A 27,277-nucleotide genomic window follows, 5' to 3' on the forward strand; every position below is an offset into this window, starting at 1 on the left:
CCAAGTTCTGTGAGTAATGGTGACGCTCGGCGTCACTACTGCACTATACCTCGCTCGTGCACACGCACTGAATAAAAAATTCCACAATGTACCTTTACATCCCAACATTCGTCTGACCACACCCCTATCAGCTTACCTTCATAAGCAGGTGTGTGGCCACCTACTCGCCTCCTTCCCAAGCTTTCACCACAAGGCGAGATCAAGGGCCGCAGTGGTGTCTGACGCCGAGCGTCACCATTACTCACAGAACTTGGTTATAGTTATAACCTATCGTTCTGTGTCGTATGGTTCTCGCTCGGCGTCACTACTGCACAAGGGAGGCCGAGCGAGAGCCATCGCCCGACAAATGTACCCCGCTGAGGCCCCCCACAACCTTCAGATAGGGGAGGACCGAGCCCCCCCGACCCTCCCTAATGGAGGACACCCCCCCTATTGGAGGTTCACGGGAGGGCGACGGATCCGACCGTGCGAAGAGGCACTCAAGCAACTCAACGCACAGGGTGAGCAGACCGTGGCTTGACCCCACGACTACACACACGCACAACCCGCATGCCACTCGGGAACGAACGGAAGGAACAACCTCGTTACTGCCCCCAGAATCACGGGGTCAAGAGCAAACCCAACCCTGTGGCAAGGCCGTAGCAGCGGAGCGCGAAGGAAGACCCAGACCCACTGAAGGGACTGGATCCCCTGGAAAACGGGGGCCCGGATAGTAAACACAGCATCCTGTGTTTGACGACACGGGCAGCGTCGCTGCTCCACCCCGCCGCTACGGTTCTCCTTGTTGACGCAATCCTCGCCGGCCGGGCTCCCGGTAGGTTTGACTAACATCCTCTGTCAAAGATGACGTCGTAGTCAGAGTGTTTAAAGCATGTTATAGTCTCAGAACGTTCAACAGTGTAGCATTAAGCTAACAGCCGATCGGCTGATAGCCACAAGCTAACGTATACCAGCCTGGTAAACACAGCGAGCTAACGCTGCAGCTAACAGCTGCGCGGCTAACAGGTAGGCCACAACTAGCACGCAAGCTAAGCAGCTATCACCTGAACTTGTACACAAACGATATAACAAGCCACACTTCCGACAGGCCGCCGTCTGAAAACCCTCCTCACCTTTAAGAGAGAAGAGAAAAAGAGATGTCAACACAGTTTACAATGGTGATTTTACCAGACATCCGGCGGAGCCAGCACCAGTCCCATCTGGGTTGCAGCCGACTTGAACATGGATCTTCCGATAACGAACATCCATGCCCACATTTCCTCGTTTAGGGTATTGATGGGGAATGGGCTTCTAAAGGAAAAGCAGACGAGGCTGGTCTTATCAATAGAAGTGTATTCAACTTAAAGCATTGGTTTAAGAGTACAGAATTGATTTAGAACAGAACAGGAGTAATACAGAACCAAATGGATATGGGACCCGGCGCCGGTCAGAAAAGGAGGAAGAAGAAGAAGAGAGAGATCCCTCCCCTTACATTGACCTTTATAGACATTCTAGAACAGTTGATCACATGACAACATGACAGGCGTCTCCTCCCCCTTACATCATACGATCTCATCTATTCTGACCCAAAACCGGGATGTCATCATGTCCCCCCCCCCCCCGTCCTGGTAAAGATCAATACATCCCACAGAGGTCTGTCAATATATCACCAGAGATCTGTTAATATATTACAGAGCTCCGTGGTAGAGTGCAGATCGATAGCAATGATGATTCATAATCAGTTCATAATCAATTCATACAGAAACTATACATTTTCCACTACATTCCCCCTGTTGGGGCTGCCACCAGACCCACCTATAGACAACTAAGAAAATGTAAATGTAAGTAATTTGAGTAAAAGTTAAAAATAAAAATAAAAAATAAAAATAAACTATAATAATAATAAATTTAAAATTTAAATTAAATAAATTTGACCCCAACTAAGAACTTCCTGGAATAGAGTATTATCCTAAAAAAGAAATAAAAGAAATAAATAGCATAACCTCACTACCATCCTACTTCCACATTTCCATCTTGCTCCTGCCATCTTTTATGACTTATAGCCATAAACACTCTGTCCCACCAAGGATCTGTCCCTGGTGGGCTCATAGACACTTACTGAATCTTTCTACACTTCCAGCAGTCTGCTGAAACACTTTCCTTTACCGACTTTGCTCCTCCCCTCACTTACCGTGCACCGAGACATATGTTGTTGATTGAGAGTGAATATCACCGCTTCAGACTAACTCACAGACCCACCAATATGTGCATGTCCGTATCAAGAACGAATGTCTCAGAACCTACAATTATGTTAAGAAACTTCCCGTCTCATCACATTTATTATATCGATTATTATATATCTATAGGAGAAAAAAATTAAAACTCCATGTGAGAAGGGTAAAACTCAACTCATTGTAATCTTGTCGGTAATTCCCACTTTCAATCCACTCTGATTACCTATGGTGTATGACTGAATACATTTCTTGAGTCTAACCATGGTTCAGCCAACATTCAATACACTGGGTTATGCCAAAAAAAAATTAAAAAAGGGTCATAGAAACATAGTTATCTTATATGAATGCAACGACAACAACGTGAACACGTGAACACATTATAATCGCCTGATTATAACATTATAACACTTTTTATTAATGTCCCACTCTGTCTCTCGTCCAGTCCACCGTCCACGACTCAGCCTGCCATCTTCTTGCCATGCGCTTTCCTGATGCCCCCCATCCCAGTACCAACCAGGCTTGAATCCTGCCTAGCTTCTGAGATAGGATGAGACCGGGCGTGTCCAGGTTGTTATGGCCGTAAGCCAGTCCTCTGTAAGTGAGAAAAGTCTGTTGGGATCTTCATCCTTCAGCTCCGGGAACCCCCTGCGACGTCCACTGTCCTTCCAGCACGTCTCAGCATGGCCCAATGCAACCTCCAAGAGGAAAGTTCAATTCAATTAGAATTTCCCACAATATCTAAATTTGGTTCTTAACCAACACCCATGACAGACAACATTTGACCAACATCTTCCCCCATTTACTATACCAATACAAACAGTAGTTATATTAAACCCCCACATGTAGTGCTCTGTCCATATGCCCAGACTATTGTCCTAATGACTTACCCATGGCACTAAGACCTCTGGATGTATAACTAATAGCTCCTGGACTAAAACTCTTCAAATTGTATATTCCCCGGAACCCATCCAAAATACATGAATTTCACAACTGGCAGATAATGTATATGCAGGAATTTGTGGATACTGCCAGTGGAGGCTTTACATATATTATGCACACATTGGATGTAATTTCCTTCATATTGCCCCCATAGTACCTGCTAACATCTGCCCACTTCCCCATACTGACTCCATCATATTCCTATATCAGAGCTGTCATGACCATCCTTATCAGTCCTCAGACTGGAGTACCACAAGGCTGTGTCTTCTGCTCCTCGTGTACACTAATGACTTAATTAGTCACCAGGACTATTGCAAAATGATCAATTTGTGGATAATGTGGCCCTGATTGGCCCTCTTTTCGAGGACTAAGACTAGTTATAGAGCTGTAATTGACCACCTTTTAACTGATGCTTCTGAAAACTCATCGATTTCTAATACCAAAAATATGGTCATTTCATCCTTGCATCATGGTGCCATTGAAGATCATGCAGTATCACATTTTATGACATCATATCTAGGCTTTTGTTGCTCTTTTGTGCAAAATAACTCCCCTCGAGGAACAAATACATTTACATCTCATCATTTACATACATAGTGATATGTTCATGTGGTGAACATGCTAGCAAAGTTGCCCTAAATGGGTTGGCACAGGTGTTATTGCATTGCACTTAGCTTCAAGGTGCTGGCCTTCGTGTCAACGGCAGATGACTCGAACTTCCGTCCATCTCATTCCCCCTGTTGGGGCCCCTCAGAACCTCCACAGTCTCTGTCTCCTCCCTTCTGCTTGTCCTGCTCCATCTTCCTGACAGGCTGACACAGAACAAATATGCTTATACCATTGGCTTACACCCCACAGGGTAATCTTGTTGACCAATAACTCTTATAACAACAACTGCCCTTGTCTCTGTCTTGAAACGTCCGTTGGCGCTCCAGGCGATGCTGAGTCGTGGTTCCTCTGGCCTGGACTGTCGTCAGAGCAGGTTGCATCACTGGCCTCCATACCTTTTATGTCACTCACTCCTTCAAAAGGTTGACAGAATGACAGTCATTAAAAATCAATCAAGACTCAAGAGGTTTTGTCCTAGTGACTCATTCTGGGCTCGCTTTGCAATTGCTCATGCAAAAGTCCTTTGCAGCGCGGACCTTAAGCTGCGATGCTGTGTTAAATTAGCGTTTTTGTTAGTTTGCTGGGATATCTTATAGCAAGTAGTAAGCATTTTAGTAAGCATTTACAGGTTAGTTTCTTTGTTTGCACCGGTTTTTCTTGGTCCTAGCATGACCCATTTCCTAATTATTACTAATTCTTACGGGGTACCCCTCTTTACAGTGTTTCCAGCCCTGTACAACCTGTGAAGTAAGACATGGTTAATAATTTACAGATGCCAGAATAATATCTGCTTTCTCCACCGCCCATCAACTCATTGGGAGAAAACAATTAACTTCTCATGGCCCATTCATTCCATCTGTCATGGTCAGTCAAATACACTTTTGTCAGTCTATTAATTAATTAATCACACTACTGGTCATCTCTGGTTCACCTGAAATAGATATAAACAGTAGTTAATCAAATGTTCCATATTCCTTCAGCCTCACCTACTGTATATTCATAACATTATATCCATTCACATTCTCCCCCCCACAAAAAGACCCCATCAATAGGTCAAATTGTGTAATGTGACAAGTCCCTCTGACGCTTCTAATCCCAATTTGGAAAATCGACTCCCCCCAACACACCCTCATCAAACTAACTGCATATGGATTCAGAACTACAGCTAGATAAAAACTATCTATGTAATAGACAGCAATGTATTGTGTTCAATGGTACTGTGACGGGGTCCTCTCCCGAACTCCTTTGATTCTCTCATAAACAGGCGTAGTCGAAAGATCTCGTTGGTGGGTGTTTATTTCCCGCCTCCCAAAAGTGCAGAGGTGATATAGTTTTACAAAAAATGTGAAAAAGTGAAAGTAACGTAAACCAAAATACCCTATACTTACTATATCTAACAAAAGTGGAAAAAGAGAAAACAAATAAACAAAACAAAATATACTTAATACTTAACACTACACAAAGTCTAAATACACAATATACACTACTACTTCTACTACAAGCAATACCAACACGTTGTACTAGGGATCCTGGTTACCTTCACTGTAACTCAGTCCATTCAAGACTGACGTCCCTGGGCCAAAGCAGCTCTCTTGTATCCAATAGCCCCTCCCACTAGGCTTTAAACAGGATGTACATATTATTATTCTTTTTAACACATTAAACCAATTCCTACACACAAAATATATATCCTCCACTATATCACATAACTTCCAACTGTTTTAAATTACAGATAACCAAGTAAACAGTACAATACAATCATATCGCTCACGTGACGATTACCTTGCGTCAACCCCTCCCATTTAACCTGGCGGATATGTGTGCTTCTGCTTGGCCAACACGTCAACCTAGGAGTGCAGAGCGAAGCGAATGCATCATGACTGTGAGTAAATAAATGTGATGTGATGAATGAATGTCTTGCTGTATGAACGTCATTCTGCTATAACAACGGAAACGGAATGAAATGATTGTGCGCATTCGGACATCCTACGAAAGCTGACAAGAGGGAATGTTTGGTGTGTGTGTGTGTGTGTGTGTGTGTGTGTTGCTCCGCGGCATATGGCGTGTGTGCGTTCCCATGTGCGCTGTCCACATGAAACGCACCACATTACATTATACGGTTATGGTATATGGAAAGACAGACAATGAGTGTGTGTGTATGTACAGTATGCGCACTGCCCGCAAAGTCAGTGACGGAGCCGCACCGTCACATCATCCCTCTCCTCCTCGAGGTTGGCGATGTGCGGCAACCTGGATAGGTAATCTGCCACCACATTGGTCTTGCCCGATCGGTGTCGGATGTTAAACTTAAATGGCTGGAGTGAGAGGTACCATCGGGTAAGGCGGCTGTTGTGGTCCCTCATGGAGTTGATCCAGGTAAGAGCTCGGTGGTCCGTTTCCAGGTCAAATTCCCGTCCAAGCAGGTAGTACTGCAGACTCTCCAGCGCCCACTTAATGGCCAAGCCCTCCTTTTCCACTGTGGAATACCTGGTCTCCGGTGGCTTCAGCTTGCGGCTCAGGTATAGGATTGGATGTTCTTCCCCAGGGTCTCCTTGGGCCAAAACCGCTCCAAGGCCAACTTCGGATGCATCCACCTGTACCAGAAATCTTCTGGTGAAGTAAGGGCTCTTGAGGACAGGGGAAGAACATAGGTGGGATTTCAATGCTTTGAAAGCCGTTTCACACTCCTCTGACCAGTTTACTGGATTCTTCTGGTCCTTATTGGTCAGTGCTGTAAGTGGGGTTGCAATGGTTGCAAACTGGGGCACAAAACGTCGGTACCAGCCAGCCAATCCCAGGAAGGACCGTACTTCCTTCTTGGTCCGAGGTCGAGGGGAGTTTTGGATAGCTTCCACCTTATCCACTTGCGGACGCACCTCACCCCGTCCTAGCAGGTAGCCCAGGTACCGTGTCTCCTGCTGTGCCCACTCACACTTGGCAAGGTTGAGTGTCAATCCCGCCTTTCGGATTCTTCCCAGCACCAGTGACACATCTTGGACATGCTCCTCCCAAGTCGCACTGAAGATGACCACATCATCCAGGTATGCTGCACTGCAGTGGTCACACCCCTGGAGGACTCTGTCCATCAGTCTTTGGAAGGTGGCTGGTGCTCCATGAAGTCCAAAGGGCATCACTGTGAACTGGTACAAGCCAGCTGGTGTTCGGAATGCTGTATATGGCCGACACGACTTCTCCAGCGGGACCTGCCAGTATCCTTTACAGAGATCCAGGGTTGTGATGTATCTGGCAGCTCCGATCTTCTCCAGTAAGTCGTCGATCCTTGGCATGGGGTAGGCATCAAACTCAGAGATGGCATTGAGCTTCCTGAAGTCAATGCATATCCTGAGTGAACCATCTTTTTTAAAGACAATGACTACCGGACTGCACCATTCTGAGTTAGAAGGTTCAATCACTCCGAGCTTCAACATCTCCTCTATCTCCAGTCGCAGCTTTTCCACCAGCTGTTGGGGGACACGGTAGGGACGTTGGCGGATTGGCCGTCCATCTTTTAGGCGAACTACATGCTCAATGAGGGTGGTTTTCCCTGGCCTGGCGGCAAAGAGGGATGGAGACTCCTGGAAGACCTGGAGGAGCTGTGCAGCTTGCTCTAGAGTTAGATGTACTAAGACAGGGGTAGCAGTTGTAGTTAGAGCTCTCAGTCCTGTCTCCACTTCCTCTTCCACGTCCACCTCCCTCACCAGCAGAGCTGTTCCTGGCGCCTGGATTGGACGTTCCTTCCATTGTTTTAGGAGGTTCACGTGATAAGTCTGTTTCTGTTTCTTCTTGTCCGGGTGATGGACCTCATATGTGACAGGACCCATCTTGCGGGTGATGAGGTATGGCCCTTGCCATTTCGCCAAGAGCTTGCTGTTGGACGAAGGGAGGAGCAACAGGACTTTTTGGCCAGCCTGTAGCTCACGGTGCCTGGCCTGTTGGTCATACCAGGCCTTCTGACCTTTCTGGGCCTCACGCAGGTTGACCTCTGCCTCCTCCTGGTATCCGGCCAGCCGATCCCTCATCTCCAGCACAAACTGCACCACCCCTCTGTCACTCGAATGGGTGGAAGGACCCTCCCAGCCCTTTCGGAGCAGATCCAACGGTCCCTGTACCTCCCAGCCATACAACAGTTCAAATGGTGAGAAACCTGTTGAGGCCTGGGGAACTTCTCGGTAGGCGAAGAGCAGAAATGGGAGCCAGCGATCCCAGTCCTTGCCAGTGTCATCCACAAACTTCCGCAACATCCTCTTCAGCGTCTGGTTGAACCTTTCGACCAAACCATCAGTTTGCGGGTGGTAAGGGGTGGTCCTGATCGCTGAGATGCCCAATTGTTTGTGGAAGAGATGCATCAGCCTAGAGGTGAAGTTGGTCCCCTGGTCCGTCAAGATCTCATCTGGTATCCCCACTCTGGAGAACAGCTGTACCAAAGCCCGCAGAACCACGGGAGCGGTGATGGTGCGCAGGGGAAAGGCCTCTGGGAAACGGGTGGCGTAGTCACTCACAACCAGGATGTACTGGTGTCCACCGCTGCTTTTCACCAGAGGGCCCACGATGTCCATAGCAATCCTGCGGAATGGAGTAGAGATGACAGGGAGTGGCTGGAGGAAAGCTCGGTCAGATTTGCGGGCAGGGCATGTTTTCTGACATGTGGGGCATGTGGCGCAATATTGATCAATGTCAGTGTACATGCAGGGCCAATAAAAGCGCGCACTAACCCGTAAAAATGTTTTATGGCGGCCAAGATGGCCGGCCCATGGGAGGGTGTGTGCTAGGTGCATGACCAGTCCTCTACAGCTAGCAGGCACCACAAGACGTCTGTGGTCATCTGTAACTTTGTATAACACGTTATTATCAACAATGAACATTTCCTTTCCCACACAATTTGTTTTGGTCTCTTCTACCACTTGCATAAACAACGGTTTCAAAGTTACATCTTCCCTCTGTATCACAGAAATATTTTCAGGCACTTCCCACATTTTTTCTGTTGGTTCAGGTTCGGTAGATTTGAGCTGCTTCTCAAAGCGGCGTTGGCGCCGAGATTTTTTTGGCCCCTTAGTGCCACCCTCACACAGACTACTGTCAAAATCTGGGAGTGGTTGGACTCCAGCCTTTGCCTGGGCTCGAGTTATCACAGGACACTTTTTTTTTCTTTTTTTCTTTTTTTTTTCTTTTTTTTTCTCGTTGGTGTGAGAAGTGGGATGGCTAGCCGAAAGAAGATAACCCGCCTGCCCAGGCAGCGCGCCGGACTGCGCTCCCAGAGACAAGAGCGAGATGAGGAGTTGGCAGCCAGTGATACCGACCGGGCTTGGGAGACAGACCCGGAGGACGAGAAGGGCGCTGCAGCCCCAGCGCCGACCGGTGGACCAGGGGGAGAACTGCTGGTAATAATGAGAGACTTCCTAGCAGGACAGCAAAGGAGAGAGGAGGGCCTGCTGGCAGAGATTCGAGGCCTGCGGACCTCTCTTCCACTGGTTCAACCAGCTCCCCAGCAACGTCAAAATATTTCACTGCCTGCCCCAAATTTGCATGACCCTATTGCAACTCCAGGGACAGCAAGCAACCCCAGACTTGACCCGCCAACACCTGCACCCCGGCGTGGGTACCAGGATGCACCATCAGTGGAACCCTCTCTGCAGTTTTCTGACTCAGTCAGTAGGCCGGAGCAGTCAAGGCCAGATTGGAGGCACTATAATGAGCCTAAAATTCCCCAATTTTTGATGGGTGAGGACATTGAGAACTACCTGTTACGTTTTGAGCGCATGGCTAGAACATGGAACTGGGCGGAAAGTGAGTGGGCATGCCGACTCGTGCCACTGCTGTCCGGGAAGGCATTGGAGGCCTACACGGCGATGGATGAGGAAAGAGCCCACTGCTATGCAGACCTGAAGACGGCACTGCTGATGAAGTTTGACATCTCTCCAGAGACGTACCGGCAGAAGTTCCGGTCCACTGCGGTACCACCGGGAGAGAACCCCACCGAGACCTATCACCGCCTGAAGGGGCTCTACCGTCGTTGGATTCGGCCCGAGCAGCACAGCAAGGAGGAGGTTGGAGAGGCGATCATCTTGGAGCAGTTACTCCTGCTACTTCCCTCCAAGGTGAGGACATGGGTGAAGGAGCATGAGCCAGGGGAGGGACTGGCAGCTGCTAAACTGGCTCTACAGTTCGTCAACGCTCGAAGAGGAGGACCAGCTGTACGCTCCACCAGTGCAGAACCCCGCTTCTGACACCATATGTGACGGGGTCCTCTCCCGAACTCCTTTGATTCTCTCATAAACAGGCGTAGTCGAAAGATCTCGTTGGTGGGTGTTTATTTCCCGCCTCCCAAAAGTGCAGAGGTGATATAGTTTTACAAAAAATGTGAAAAAGTGAAAGTAACGTAAACCAAAATACCCTATACTTACTATATCTAACAAAAGTGGAAAAAGAGAAAACAAATAAACAAAACAAAATATACTTAATACTTAACACTACACAAAGTCTAAATACACAATATACACTACTACTTCTACTACAAGCAATACCAACACGTTGTACTAGGGATCCTGGTTACCTTCACTGTAACTCAGTCCATTCAAGACTGACGTCCCTGGGCCAAAGCAGCTCTCTTGTATCCAATAGCCCCTCCCACTAGGCTTTAAACAGGATGTACATATTATTATTCTTTTTAACACATTAAACCAATTCCTACACACAAAATATATATCCTCCACTATATCACATAACTTCCAACTGTTTTAAATTACAGATAACCAAGTAAACAGTACAATACAATCATATCGCTCACGTGACGATTACCTTGCGTCAACCCCTCCCATTTAACCTGGCGGATATGTGTGCTTCTGCTTGGCCAACACGTCAACCTAGGAGTGCAGAGCGAAGCGAATGCATCATGACTGTGAGTAAATAAATGTGATGTGATGAATGAATGTCTTGCTGTATGAACGTCATTCTGCTATAACAACGGAAACGGAATGAAATGATTGTGCGCATTCGGACATCCTACGAAAGCTGACAAGAGGGAATGTTTGGTGTGTGTGTGTGTGTGTGTGTGTGTGTTGCTCCGCGGCATATGGCGTGTGTGCGTTCCCATGTGCGCTGTCCACATGAAACGCACCACATTACATTATACGGTTATGGTATATGGAAAGACAGACAATGAGTGTGTGTGTATGTACAGTATGCGCACTGCCCGCAAAGTCAGTGACGGAGCCGCACCGTCACAGGTACCCTGTGGTACAACTCTAGGAATGAATGAATGACCTTTATTTATATAGCACCCTTCACAGCACAAATGCACAGGGTGCTTTACACTACAGCTTAATATAAAAACCACAATAAACAAAACCAGAAATAAATGACAACAACAACAGACGGCAGTTAAAAACAGTGAAACCAGGGCCGTTCACAGGTCCAGGGGGAGAGCGTTCCAGAGCCTTGGTGCCGTCACCTCGAAGGCTCGATCACCCTTTGTTTTCAGCCTGGACCTGGGGACCACCAGGAGGTGCTTAACCCCGACAGTGTGGAATTCCACAGGGAAACTACCTGGGGCCAGTCTTCTGCGTCACTTTTACAAATGCTTCGCCATGGGTATTTAGAAAATACATGTATGGTTATGTACGCCGATGATACTACAACGTATGCATCATCATACAAGACAGAAGAACTTAATGAAGTCCTTCAGAGATAATTGAACTTAGTGTCCACTTGGGTGTCTGAAAACAGGCTGAAGTTAAACATTCTCAAAAACAAAGAGCCTAATATTGGGATCCAAGCATGCTATAAGAAAAACGTGAAGCCAAATATATCTTTAGACGGAACAGCTATTGAGCAAGTTAGTTCTTTCTCACCTTGACTACTGTCCAGCTGTCCGGTCTAACACCTCAAGATAAGAGCTCAATAAAATCCAGCTCACTCAGAACAGAGCGGCCCGTCTGGCCCTGAACTGCTCAATGAGAAACAGTGTGGAAGTGATGCACACCAAGCTGTCGTTGTTTGAAGGTGGAAGACAGACTGGATTGCAGCCTGATCTTGTTCATGAGGAATATATATTGCAAGAGAACCTATCTGTTTGCCTTCACAGCTAACATGCACACCTGATCGACATAAGTATAACACTAGGCCTGCCTCTAGGGAAACAGTCACACTGCTACTACCAAAACTCAATGCAGCAAATAAAACTGTGTTATATAGAGCCATGTCATATTGGAATAACTGCCAGTACACCAGTAAGATAAGCTTTTAAAAATAATCTGAAAAGAGCATTTGAGAGAGAACTAAATTATTTTACATTAAAGAAAAACACGGATACTGTAGTCCACACTGTAAAGATATGACTGTCCATATATATACACCGGTCATGTGTGCCAACCCCTGTCCACCGTTGAAAAGGACAGCTGATGCTATACTGCTATACTGATGCTATAATGCTATACACCCCCTCCCCCTGTTGACGGGGTGAAAAAGGGTATCTTAAAATCAGGCCGGGACGGAACTTACTACACCGTTCATAATTGACATTATGCCCATACTGCAAAAAATTAAAACAAACGTTCTTTCACGGGAGATTCACTGTATTATTCTCCAGATTACTTTAGTTTTTCTACTTTAAGTGTAAAAGCCATACAAATACAGTAAATTACCTTCTATCAAAATATTAACCATTGGATAAAGGTTGTAATCTGTAAATGTAAATGATTTTAATGTAACTTGACCATACGCATTTGGCAATCATTGATGCCAGACATTTACCGTTTTCATGCAGCTTTTCCTACAGCGCTCTGCATCTGTCAACAAGTTCTCAACCAGTCCATCAATCATTCATGAGCCAAGTTTCTGCCAGTTAGTGAGAGGGGGGGTTCCAATTCTGGTCAATGGGCCAATCCCACGTTGCACTTTGCTAGAACATATACGTTGACGCGTCTGTGCCTCGTGAAGGCCACTCGTCCGATCCAAAAATAGAGTTGTCCTTTAATGTTTCTTTAAATATATATTTTATTAAATAATCTCATCTACCTATGTCAACACAGTCCCCCCAAACCACCCCTGATTACTATAAGGCTTGGTATTCCTGGTATATTTTGTTGATCGGCCCTTTAATACAAATATATATATATACTATTTTAACTGCAAATGCTCGAAGATCTTCTTATTATTTATCGATAGACCCACGGTGATTCGTGCCAAAACAGTTTGAGAGAGAGAGAGAGAGAGACAGAGAGAGAGAGAGCCCTTCTGTTACCCCTGAGCTCCCCCCTGGGACGCTGGCTGCCCATAATCAGAGCCAGATCGGTAAAATGACCTACACTCAAACTGTCTGTGACCCGTCCTTCCGCAGTTCCAACAGTGTTGACGGGAAAATGGTTGACCCCTCCTCGTATCCCACGAACCAGACTGCCTATTTGGTATCTGTGGCCTCACATGGGCACCGGGCCCTTGCTGTCGCCCAAAGTCGGAGCCAGGTTGGTAGAGCGCTCCACAGACAGATTCCCTATGCCCTTGCTTCCCGCAGTTCCAACAGTGGAAACGGGAAAATGGTTGACCCCTTCCCTTTCCCTGTGTACCCTGCGAGCCATAGGTCATCTGTCGCCCGGGGGCCTGAGACCGTGGATTATTCATTATTGGTGGCTGACCAGCTACGTGGTTGTGAATAATAGCGTCATCACACGGGCAAAGGTCAGAGGCGCCCCTGGGAGGCAAACCTATGTCACAATTCCCAGCGCGCGTCTGCCAGTGTTCAATTATTGACAGAATCAAATCCCCTAAAATTGGTTTCAACTCCATAAACATCACATCTACAAATTCAGCAGCCACCTTGTCTGGTTCCTGCCGTACCTGCATGCGCTCGTCCCAGCGGACACCTATTGAAATAATTAGATCTCTCAACAAAGGGTTAAATTCAGTCAACATGTCCTCTGACGTGAACTTAGCCGCCATCTTGTTTATTTCAGCTGGTGGGCCGGCCCTATTCAGCTCAAACAGTTATGACAAGTTTGTGTGTGTGTATGTGTGTAGTCAGTTCTTTGTGTGTATGTTGTTGCCTATGTGTGTGTGTGACTGTGTGTATGTCTGTATGTGTATATTATGTGTCTTTGTGTGCGTGATTGTGTGTCTAACCACCAGGTGTCAGTGAGACCCAGTTAGCACCCGACCTCTAACTTACAAACAAAACAAACAAAAACAGCAGCCAAGTCCTGTTAATTATTGACCCATCTCGTATTCTTATCACAATATGGTTGGACTTCACCGCTTGAGCAAACATACGTTTTGAAATTGGCCGAATGCCCAGAATTGTGTCGGTGGTGGGGTTAATTATTTACAAAAGCGCCGGAAGGTCGCTGGTTCGATTCCTGCCGCTAAAGTGCCCTTGTGCAAAGCACTTGACCCCCAATTGATCCAGTGGAGTTGCTCAGTGACCAACGGTGTCAGACTGTGGTTGTACTGGGCAGCTCCCAGGTGTGAATGGAAAAATATCAAATGTCTTCAAGAATATATCTCATGTGGTTGTTCTTGTTAAAAACAAACAGAACAAGGACTTGTTTTTCAAACAGTTACTTTTTCCCACTGTAACTGTAACTATGTCCTATTGTGGTATATAACAGGGGTCCTTTTAAGCAATGTACAATTATTTAATACAGCAGAGAGCAGGGGCCTGCTTTTTATCCAATCCTGTTCATTTATGAACAGATTACCTGTTGTTGACTTGAATTTCGACTCTGCTGAGTGGTGGGCCAGTTGAGATCAATCCAGTTTTTGTCTTTTTAGACAAACAGAGGAGAAAGGATAGCCACGTGTTTATTTCACACAATTTATCAAGATCAAATTGCGTATCTCATATCACAGCTCAAATTGGCTCAGTCTACTGTACTTGTAACAATGTACACCGACAGTTTAAGATATGTAATAAAGGTCACAGACGGCTCCTAATAGCCCGCCTTCCATATGTGTAGTGAAGTTTACAGACTGCTCAAAATAGCTTCGCCTGTCATACAATATATAAAAAGGTCACAGACTGCTCTAAATAGCCCACCTGCCGTGTAGTAAAGTTTACAGACTGCTCAAAATAGCTTCGCCTGTCATACAATATATATAAAAGTCACAGACTGCTCTAAATAGCCCGCCTGCCGTGTAGTAAAGTTTACAGACTGCTCAAAATAGCTTCGCCTGTCATACAATATATAAAAAGGTCACAGACTGCTCTAAATAGCCCGCCTGCCGTGTAGTAAAGTTTACAGACTGCTCAAAATAGCTTCGCCTGTCATACAATATATATAAAAGTCACAGACTGCTCTAAATAGCCCGCCTGCCGTGTAGTAAAGTTTCACAAACAATCCGTAATGATTAAGTCTGCCATATAGAAGAGAGAAATGGCGGGGGGGGGGGGGGGTGGTAGAGAGTAAAGGTTTACCGAGGGCGGTAGAGGGAAAGAGAGAGAGACCAGTAGAAATAGAAGGATATACAGAAAAAGAAAGCAACGCTTAAACCAAGAATCAGATCAATTGCCTTTCAAATGTAAATTTGGCCTTTAAAGGATACATTTTAGTGCCAGCCCCGCATCGTCTCCATTCCTTATGTGTTCTTTTTAGCTGCCATTAACTGAGCTAGTCAGTCGGCCAGGCTCAACTGCTCTCTCGCAGAATTACTATATCAGCAGATAATTTCTAAAAGCCAAGCGCTTACCTCTGGGGTTGTCGACCTATCTGCCGAATTCTGCGAGAGAGTTCTCCACGAGCCGGACCGGCCGAGGAGCCCAGGGCAGCCAAGTCAGGAGTCACCAATATGATGGGGAATGGGCTTCTAAAGGAAAAGCAGACGAGGCTGGTCTTATCAATAGAAGTTTATTCAACTTAAAGCATTGGTTTAAGAGTACAGAATTGATTTAGAACAGAACAGGAGTAATACAGAACCAAATGGATATGGGACCCGGCGCCGGTCAGAAAAGGAGGAAGAAGAAGAAGAGAGAGATCCCTCCCCTTACATTGACCTTTATAGACATTCTAGAACAGTTGATCACATGACAACATGACAGGCGTCTCCTCCCCCTTACATCATACGATCTCATCTATCCCAAAACCGGGATGTCATCATGTCCCCCCCCCCCGTCCTGGTAAAGATCAATACATCCCACAGAGGTCTGTCAATATATCACCAGAGATCTGTTAATATATTACAGAGCTCCGTGGTAGAGTGCATATCGATAGCAATGATGATTCATAATCAGTTCATAATCAATTCATACAGAAACTATACATTTTCCACTACAGTATACTCTCATTTGTATATGAAAGATGGGGCCTACACGGTGACAGAGAAGCATCCACTCGTCCAGAGAATCCTGGGATCACCAGTTACTGGTCGTGGCCCACTAGTTGACTATAATGGGCTTCAAACCAAGATCCTCCGCCGTCGCCTAAGAGGCTGAACAGAGGACCCTAATCTGGGGCTGGTTTTCGTAAACATTGTCAGCTAGCCCCCATAGCACTAACATACAAGTGGTGCTCGCAAGCAAACATTACTCACCCAACCTGGAACCCACCGCTTCTCACAACAGTCAGTGCGTCCTACAGTCCAGCTGTGTTGCTGGAGGGTCTTACCCCATCCAGCCGCAGCAAGGAGGATTGTAGTTGGGAAGCATGTCAGCGGCGTGAGCTCCTAATACGAAACCCGGTGGAGGTGTAGAATGATCATCATCTTCCAGACACTCCAGTAACAAAGACAATATCGCCGTATTTTCTCGAAAATAGTGAGAGAGAAAATAAAGATATGATGTCAACGTATCTCTTGTTTTCCAACTTTCTTCTACTAACAACCTCGTAAAGTGGGGATCTACCGAAGGCACTTCCTTGTGGTGAAAGCGAAGAAGGAGGCGAGTAGGTGGCCACACACCTGCTTATGAAGGTAAGCTGATAGGGGTGTGGTCAGACGAATGTTGGGATGTAAAGGTACATTGTGGAATTTTTTATTCAGTGCGCGTGCACGAGCGAGGTATAGTGCAGTAGTGACGCCGAGCGAGAACCATACGACACAGAACCAGACCTCTTCCATGTGGCACTTTAACACTGACCTCAGAATGTGATTTTATATAATGTTTTTATGCAAGCAGATTGCAATCAGTGTGTACTACTACTAGTACTACTGTGTGTTCTGTTTACTTAGTTTACAGTATCCTGTTATAGAATAAACCGCTGCCAGACACAGCAGAGAGAGAGGACAGACACAGCAGAGAGAGGACAGACATGGCAGAGAGAAAGGAAAGACACAGCAAACAGAAGACAGAGAGAGTTCAGCGTTGTCTCTCTGGTCAGAAACAACGTCACCACATCCGTAATGCTCTCTTTGATGCATACATTGGACCATGTCTACACCAACATATACTGTAGGAGCAACAATACATTGGACCATGTCTACACCAACATATACTGTAGGAGCAACAATACATTGGACCATGTCTACACCAACATATACTGTAGGAGCAACAATACATTGGACCATGTCTACACCAACATATACTGTAGGAGCAACAATACATTGGACCATGTCTACACCAACATATATACTTCCTGTGTATCACTTGTGTTGCCGACTCAGATTCCCCTAGGTTAAAAAATAAATACGCAATTTAAATCAGAAAATGTTCCATGTTGACTATTTCTGACTTCTGACACGTTTTTTTCCATTAACTAAAAATAGACAAAAATGTCATCCATTTGCGTCGACTAAATCTAGACTAAAACAAAAAAGACAAAATTGAGACAAAAACTGACTAAGACTAAAATGCTCAGACATTTAGTTGACTAAAACTGACTAAACGAAAAATAAATGAAGATGACTAAATATTAGGGATGTCCGATATTATCGGCCTACCGATATTATCGGCCGATATCGGCATTAAAATGTGATATCGGAAAATATCGGTATCGGTTTTCAATTTTTTTTTATTTTTTTTTACATTTCTATAACATTTATTTGCCCAGGCAAGCAAGTAAGAACAAATTCTGGGGGGGACTCTGCATATATCGGTATCGGTTGATATCGGTATCGGAAATTAAGAGTTGGACAATATCGGTATATCGGTATCGGTAAAAAAGCAAATATCGAGCATCCCTACTAAATATGATGAAAAACGAAAAAGAAGCACTTGACACATGACTAAGACTAAAACTAAAAGGAAAATAGCTGCCAAAATTAACACTGATTACTACATCATCTGCATAACCCTGAACGGGGTTTTGGGAAATTACATTTTGGGGAGCACATCTACAAAGCCACTTTAACCATTGGTACAAAGTACAAAGTTTACTGCACTCCATGGACAGTCTTTATACCAACTTGGAGTGGAATTGAGTTTGTGAGCTATTTGGGATATTCACTGTTGTTCAAAACAATCTTGATGGGGCGGCTGATTGGCGCAGTGGGCAGGAAGTGACGGGGCAGCGTGAGCCTCCCACGCGTTACTCCTCGCCACTGAGAGTTTGAGCTGCTGTGGCGAAAAGATGCGACAGGCTGCCTCCTCGTGTACCGGAGGGGACACGTGATGCAAGGCTTCTGTCCTCACTACAACCGACCTGTGGGAGGCATAGTCTAGCAACGTTCAAGACAGGGGAGGGAAGAATTGGATACACAAAATTGGGATGGGAGAAAAATTGAAAAAAAATTGGAGAAAAAGTGGATAAAAAAAATACAATCTTGATGGCTTTCGAACGTTTGCATTGCCAGAGGACAGCTTGTTTCGACTCACCTTCCTCCTCCGCTGGCCGCCTCCCCTTGATGTTATTGACAGCTGCACTGTCTCCCGGAGGAGCCGCAATTGCGATTCAAACCAGGCCGTGGCCAGTGCTGGTGTTCTTTCACCGGGAACTTTTTCAGAACTCGAGCGACATATTTCAGGAGAGGGGAGCCAAGCAAGTGTCCACAGTGATTTACCATATAAATATTCCATTTCTGAAAAATATTCCATTCAGGAGAGTTATGAGTTAGATCCAGCTTCTAGGGTCTCCGGATGAAGCATAGTGGCATTTCTCGTTGCAGTGAATCCAAGCTTTTCCTGAAAGCTCTCTCACATGCCTGGAAGTTAAACCACTGCTGCTCATTCAGGGCCTGTACCATGTCAGAGAAGTCTGTGTAGGGCGGCGCCTCCACACCCGGTTCAATGTTGGGTCGTAGGGAATCATCCGTTGTTGTTGGAAAACTCTCCCACTTTGGAGTGCTCATTTGTAGGCACTTCTGATCGCCGAAACCAAACACATAGTCTAGAATAATCTCCACAAGAGCATCTTGCACATTACTACATTTACGGCTGCAGTTACGACGGGTGTGTGGTTGTTTAGATGATATAAAACAAGTTAAACAACATAGGCGTCCGACAGCTGCGAAATTATGTATATATGTTAATGATGATGTATTTCTTAATGATGTATGTGTTATTGTGTCTGCAGGGAGCTGAGGTCCTTGGTGATAGAGATGGTGATGTCAACAGACATGTCCTGTCACTTCCAGCAGATCAAAACTATGAGGAACGCTTTGACACAGACACACGGGTGAGTACACACCTGACCCGCCCTGACCTACTGTTTCTCAACTGTGTTGTGCTGCAAAACAGAGTCAAGTGTGCCATGGGATTTTGAGATGGACAGTACTCGTAAAAAAAAAAAAAAAAAATTATAAATACATTTCAAAGCAATAGAAATGTCTGCTTTTTTACAACTCCATTTATCAGACAACTTCTTTGTATCCTTTTCAATAACTCTTGTGCTAAACCCCAAACCACCCAACCCAACTCAAACTGTCTCATTCAGACGCAACCTATGCCCCCTGTCCCACTCCACCTTCTCCTCTGACATGCTGTCAGCTCTACCCTTGAGTGAGACTCTCTGCTCTCCCTTCAGATACGGCAACCTCCACGCTCCTTTCAGTCCTCTCAATCTTCTTCGACAAGCTCTGTCCCCTCGCAAAGAAGCCTGCCAGCCATTCCACACCCAGGCTGACCTTCAGTATTCTCCAAAAACATTACTACTGCCAAAGCACCATAAGATTGAGGCTTGGACTAAGAACCTCCACAAACTGTATGCCACCATGTCCTCCCTCCTCATCGCCTCAAACAGGAACCTCATCTTTCACTTTGTCATCTTTCTTTCCCCTTATAGACGCCAATGTTCTGACATTGGTGATATCAAACAGTCCCACTACAGGCCCTGATACCCTTCCCACTTTTCAAGAACATCGCACCAGACATCCTCCCATTCCTGACTGCAACCATCAACTCATCTCTCAACTCCAGGGTCGTTCCCATCTCTCTAAAACAGGCCAGAGTCACACCCCTCATAAAAAGACCAACCCTGAACCCCACCGTCATAGATAGCTATCGTCTCTCTTCTCTCTTTTCTCTCTAAATCACTTGAACATAAGGTATCCAACCAGCTCCCTGGTTATCTATTACAGAACGACCTCCTAGACCCAAATCAGTCAGGCTTCAAGACTGGTCACTCCACAGACTCATAGCAGTCACAGCAAAAGTGAAAGGCCTCTCCTCTGCAGCCTTCGACATAGTCAACCATTAGATCCTCCTCACATCCCTTGCAGGAATGGGAGTTTTAGGTTCTCCACTGGCATGGCTGTCATCCTACCTTGATGACCGCTCCTACCAAGTAACAAGCTGGTTTACCGGCTTGTACCACCAAGGCACTTCAACTCATACAGAACACAGTGGCTCACCTGATCTCCAACCTACAAAAGTCAGCCCACATAACCCTTTCACTACCACACTATAAACGGTTAACCGTCTGTAGTGTGGTAGTGAAAGGGTTAACCTTCTGTAGTGTGGTTGTGAAAGGGTTAACCTTCTGTATTGTCACAGTGAAAGGGTTAGCCGTTTTTAACAGCTGGGTATCGAGATACCTTTCTAGTATCTGTATCATGCAACACTAGTAAAGACATTTATTTTGACATTCTGATTTAAGAACTTTCTAAATAAAAGTTTATTTATCTGACTGCTTGTATTTGATGAAAAAGTAGCCATGTGCAGTAATATAGATCAGGGGTTCCCAACCTTTTTTCCCCCAGGGACCCCCAAACATCTCTGATGAAATTCCTGGACCCCCCTCCTAATAAAATACCATAAAATACTTATTTTTTGTCATTTTAATACTTTTTTTTGTCATTTTAATAACAAACTGCTTATACACAGGCATATGCATCATAATTAGACCCACTATGCTTCTTTGACTTGTGCCTTCAATCAACAAATCTCATCTTGCACCATATGTATTTCAAAATGTTGGCCAATATTCAAATCCTGTATTCATCCTCTCAAATCAGGCCCTAATGGTGAACGGTTTGCATTTATGTTGAATGAAGTAAGAATCCACTGCAGTAAAAATATCCTCACCTCGAGTGGTGGTAGTAAGGTTGACTGACATGAGAATGTCCTGCTTCAGATCCTCATTTTCGATATACTGCACATAAACGATGAGCACAGCCTCGTCTGCGACAGTTGTAGTTTCATCAAGTTGTATGGCAAATGGACCCTTTCTAAGCTTTTCTGACAGCTGCTGCTCGCAATCACTTGACATCTTATCAATTCGGTCTTTCACTACATTGTTCGAGAGTGGTACTGATTTTAGTTTATTCGCCACCTGTGGGCCGCACAGTTTCTAAACCATTTTGATGCAGGCTGGTTTGATGAGCTGCTCGCCAATATTGTGCGGTTTCTTTGCTTTTGCAATTAAAAGCGAACACTCAAAGGAGGCTTCGGTAGCCTTCTGTAAATCACTGCCACCCCTGCTCCACGCTACTCTAACATCAACAGGCTTGTTCACCTTGAGAGACTGTTCTTTCCTCCGGAAAAAGTCCAGATCCTTCCCAACGGTTTCTGGGTGCTTAGACGCCTGATGTCTCTTCAGCTTGCTGGGCTTCAGGCTCGAGTTTGCCAACTTTTCTCCACAAATCACACACTCAGGTCGTTTGTCTGGTCCCTCAGTGAAGCCCATGGTGACGTAATTTTCGCGATTGCTGTAGGTCCTAACCTTTTTTGCAGATGAGCTGCCGTCATCACCTTTTCGTTTGTCACACATTTTCGCCTCTGGCGGCTGACTGCAGACGAGCCGAGAAAGTTAACTAGCGTGCTAGGCTAGCTACGGAAAGTGATACAGTCAACTGATTCGCGTTTTAGCGGCTACCCGGTAGCCTACTGTTAACACTTTAGTTGCCAAAGGACGAGTTTAGGCGTCCTTCCCCGCCATGCTCAAGTTGCCGAAGACGCCGTAACTCGTCTTTGATATCAATATTTCAAAAACCTGTGATCGGAATCATATTTCCTTTCCGGGGCCCTGAGACACAAGTGTGATCTCCTCTCAATCCTCTAGCGGTTCAAGACCGCCATCTGGTGGCCGATCGGCAGATCGAAAAAACGGATGTTACCTTTAACCCGGCAGGACTCACTCCATATGTGGTCCGGGCACTCGCTAATGTTAGAGAGACTCAGTCTTCACACAGTGAACATCGATCACTGCAAATAACTCGAAAAAACAACATGATTTGGACGTATATATTATTATACAACCTGGAAATGGACCGGGTATTTCGACATCCCATAATGGAAAACTGTCTACCCCACGCTGATCGCCCAACGGCCCGCGGAGACTGGGGTGAGTTTTAGCGTGTAATATTACCGTGTTCGACACTAACTGCTACTGTATGATGAACATTTGACCCACATTAGATGAATGGTATAACGCTGCCCACAGAATTATAAACGCCCCCTCGCCCATCCGGTCAACATCAGATGACGTGTAGTAACTTCCAGAAGTCCATCCAGTTGGTTTTTTTATATCGCGCCGATTGCTATCAAACTGTATTTGATCATCAATATAATGCATTTGGGGCTATAAATCACGTTCTGGAGAAAGCTGCAGAAAGAGATGAAAACATACTTATACTTTAGATCATATTTTAGTATGAATATGTGAATGAAAAAGTTTAACGTTCATACACCCTGAACAATACATATAGGACATTGAATGGGCCCTAATAATGGCAATTTAGCAATAGAATTTAAAAAGTTATAGCCCTGCAAAGAAGGGGAACTTCTCCATAGACAAATAGAGCTGGCAAGGGATGGTATATCATGAATTTAGCCTTAGGCAATCAAAGTGTTAACATTCAAAAATCATGTCTAGATGTTTATTTATTTATCTTTATTTTTTATTGTAGTGGAGAGACTATTCATGCTTCTGATGATAAAAATATGCTAATTAAATATTTCTCTGAAAGAAAAAAATTATTAAAAAGAAATTATAAAAAAAAAAAAAAAAAGGACCTCAAATCATCTGTGGTCTGGGGGACCCCCTGCGCCCCCTGGCGGACCTCAGGTTGGGAATCACTGATATAGATTATAAAATTGAGGATGTAATATATTATTGGGCTGCATCTGTTAGGGTTTGTATGCGACCCCAATAGCACAACACAAGACAGGTATGATGGTTAGACAAAAACAGGGCGTAATTTATTATCAGGGGGAAAATGCAACGCTGTCCCTTTAAGGGCGAACACAAAAAAGGCAACCTGAAGGTGAATACAGTAAAGTCCACGAATAACGTATAAATGTTCTGAGTCTAGTCTGATTCAAGACTCACCAGAGCAACTGCCGACAAGCAACTCAAAAAACGAGGGTCCACGGAAAAAGAGAGAGTACACAGGAATCCTCCCGGGGGAAATGGGGAGCGACAACGACGTCTCACACCAAAAACGAGGAGCCACGGAGAGAGAGAGAACGCACACGCACAGGAATCCTCCCCAGGGAAAATGGGGAGCGACACGACGTCTCACACCGGAGACGCGGCAGTACGCGGCACCATACGGTAGTAGATGGCACGACGTCTCACACCGGAGACGCGGCAGTAGATGGTACCATACCGAACAACCTGGCAACAGGTGGAAGGCAGTCGGCAATACTTGTACTCTCCCGACGAGCTGATTGCAAACTCCTCTCAAGTACTGTTACGACCCTGGCTCATGGGCACGCAACCTATGTGCAAACCAACACCAAAACCCTGTGCTCTAACTCAAAGTGCTACTATCTCAAGGAACTACTAATGTAACTGTAAACTAAAGTACTAATGCAACCCAACGGACAAGGACTAGAAGAATGTAACAGCTCTTTCTCTAAGCACAGACAGTGCATGTGTGTTACTAGGTCTGCCTTTAAAGCTCCCCAGCAGGTAACCAATCAGCACTAATTGGCTAATTGGCAGGCCTCACCTGCATGCCCGGTGACACAGGAGTGATCAGGCCTCTAGTACATAACACCTCCCCCACCAAACTGGTTGCCCAAGAGGCAACAACTACACAACAACCCATAAACAAAACAAAAAACCACTGTGACCCCTTAGTTGTCAGGGCCACTACCACAACAGCGATAACGGGTACCACAAACACCGGTACCATGATCGTGAGAGGGCGTCTGCTAGCATGTTGTCCCTCCCACGATGTGGCGAATATCCAAGTTATACGCCTGGAGGAACAAACTCCATCGCATCAAACGATGGTTCGAGTTCACCATGCTGCGAAGAAAAACCAAAGGGTTATGGTCTGTATACACAACAAGGGGTAAACTGGAGGATCCAACGTAAACATCAAAATGGTTCAAGGCAAAAACTGGGCCGGCCCCTGTCGAACACGACCACCGATACCGATCTGTCAAAATTATACTGCAAACCAAAATCAACCTGAGAACTGCGCTTAACAGAACAGAACACAGCACAACAAAACCATAGATCACTGATACCACCACCGCACCCATATCCATCCCACCTGGCACTGGCAGTTCAGGATACTGCACACCGTGAACATCCAGAGTAGGCTGTACCGCCTCAGGTACAGCCCCAGTGTACCGGGAACATGGCAGTACGACAGTCACAATAACGTCTGGAACACCATCTAAAATGGCGTCACCCAAAATAACATTGTCCTGATCAAAATCAAAATGGCTGCCACTCAACAGACCAGGTCGCGAAGGCGGCTCCTGCTCCACAGGACACAGGTAACTAGGTTGACCATCACACCTAGTGCATGGCAGAGAATCAGTGTGGACATGTGGATCAATGTCAGAATCATCAACTGACATACTGGGACCATCCCTGCCCACAAGTGAAACATTAGGGACAATAGAGCTACTGTGGGAAGGCTGGCAGCCTAAGTCAAGCTTAGTAGCCTCTCCAACTAGAACGGTGTCACATGAAACAACAGCACCTCTCATGGCATCCTTCCCACACTCATCCTCCAATTCGTTCATGGCCTCAGCCACCGTACAGGCTGGGAAGACCTTGAGACACTGCGCTGCCATATCATCTCCTGTCACATGCTTCTCCGGCACACATGTCAACTCTGGTTTCACCACCGGGCCTAATACAAAACAACAATCAAGAGAATCATTATGCAGAGGTACATCCACAGTGTGCTTTCCAAAATTCTCAACAGGTACACATTTTAATTCAACAAAGAATGTGTCACTAAGTGTAATGTCCCAAGTCGAAGTATCAACAACATCACTTTTGTCCTTTGACATTTCTCGTGCCACAGCACACACAGGAAACACTCCTGGATGTTTCTGTGCCAGCTCATTAGAGACCTCAGAAACCACAGGAATGGGAGTTACAACCGGAGTAGCCAACACTTTGTCACCAGCCAAATCATTCCCTAGAATGAAGGACACCCCCTTTATGGGAATGTGAGAACATACCCCCACAACAACATTGCCTGATACTAAGGGAGAATTGAGCGTGACCTCATGCAAAGGTGCATCCACAAATCCACCCCCAAAGCCCCGAACAACGACACCGGAATGCAAAGAAGAGTTTTCTGAAAACGGCAAAACCCCCTCCAGAATGAGGGACTGAAAAGCACCGGTATCTCTCCAAATTGTTATAGCCTGTTTGGACTCTAGTGCATTAGTCAGGGAAACAAATCCATTCATCATAAACCTTGAGGAACCCTCGAGCTCTTTGTCCACACGTTTGATACTTTCCCCATCCCCATCTAACGTTGGCATAGGCGTCCTGCATATGGTTTCTACCAGAGCCACGGTTCTGAAATTTTTCTGCTCAAGCACCGGGCATCCAGCAACGATATGACCAGGTTCTTTACAGTAAAAACAGATAATCCCTTCTGGGAATGCACCAGCAGAACCACCCCGCCTAGGAGGTGAAGTTAACTGACCAGCAGACACAGGTTTTGGGAAACGGCCCCCCTGAACAGGACGCCTATCCCCGGACTCAACACGGTAGTCCTCCAAAAACACAGACTTGTGTGTCAACACAAACTCATCGGCGAAGACAGCGGCGTCGCCTATCTTCGATACCCCACGCTCATTTAGATGTGTGGAAACGGTATCAGGAACACATCTTTTAAATTCCTCTAGGAGAATCAACTGCCTAAGCTGCTCTCTTGACTCTGCCCTCTGAGAAGTGCACCACCTGTCAAACAGGTTCTCCTTCTCCCTTCCAAACTCAACATAAGACTGCCCCTCCGACCTGCGATAACCTCTAAAACGCTGACGATAGGCCTCAGGGACCAACTCATAAGCCCTCAAAATGGAAGCTTTAACCAGCTCATAATCAGCGCTTTGTTCAAGGGACAGAGCAGTGTACGCTTCTTGTGCCCTACCAACCAAAACACATTGCAGCAGCAGTGTCCAGGCGGTATCAGGCCACTTCAATGTGGTTGCCACCCGTTTAAAAAGGGGAAAATATCTTTCCACGTCTTTCTCAAAAAATGGTGGCACCATCCTAATAGTCCTGCCTACATCAAACCCGGAACGTGACTCTGGATGCAGAGCACCCGCCTGCAAGGCAGCATGCTTATATTCAAGCTCCTTCTGTGCACGCTCGTGCTCCAGCAACATTTGTTTCTCCTTAAGCTCACGCTCCTTAAGTTCACGCTCACTGTTAAACTCACGCTCCTCTCTTCTCTCCTTAAGCGCACGCTCCTCTCTCCTCTCCTCACGCTCCCGCTCTAGCTGCCTTTCCTTAAACTCCAACTCCATAATCCTCCACTCACCCTCTGCACCAGATAATAGCGGAGACACGTCAGACAAAGGAGGCTCCTCCACCCTCTCCTCAAGCACCTGTTCCCTAATGAGCAAAACCCTCAAAGCACCCAAGGCAGATGGTTTCAAACGTTTCTCACTGGGAGTAAGCTCGACCTTGTAGTGCACAGCAAGCTCGAGAAGCTGTTCTTTTGAAAACCTCTCCAACATGTCATGTGAAGGGTGATCCACAAAATCCCTAACGGAAGCCATCTTTTCTGCACCAGCGCCACAACCCGTTCACTTTAGAGTCACCAAAAAGCTGCCAAAAGCACCCTAGCACACACACAATCCACCTAAAGAGCCACCAAAGAAACACTAAAGAACCACTGAAGAACGACTAAAGAACAGGTATGTAGATATGTCCCTATCTACATGTGGTGCCCACTAAACTATATATTTTAACAGCATAAGTAGTCACATCAAATTACAAACAAATACG

General features: G+C 45.8%; 1 protein-coding gene across 1 annotated transcript in view; it reads left to right on the plus strand.

Moving 5' to 3' along the window:
- Positions 1-27,277, plus strand: part of pde1a (phosphodiesterase 1A, calmodulin-dependent) — a gene marked incomplete at both ends in the record, with an annotated part of 257,482 nt that overhangs the window by 190,957 nt on the left and 39,248 nt on the right. The window contains one exon of the mRNA XM_084314037.1: positions 19,193-19,294. Within this exon, the coding sequence (XP_084170163.1) occupies positions 19,193-19,294 (102 nt within the window). The remainder of the gene's footprint in view (positions 1-19,192; positions 19,295-27,277) is intronic.

The sequence above is a fragment of the Notolepis coatsorum genome, assembly GCF_963971535.1.
Source record: "Notolepis coatsorum genome assembly, chromosome: 5".
Classification (NCBI taxonomy): Eukaryota; Metazoa; Chordata; class Actinopteri; order Aulopiformes; family Paralepididae; genus Notolepis; species Notolepis coatsorum.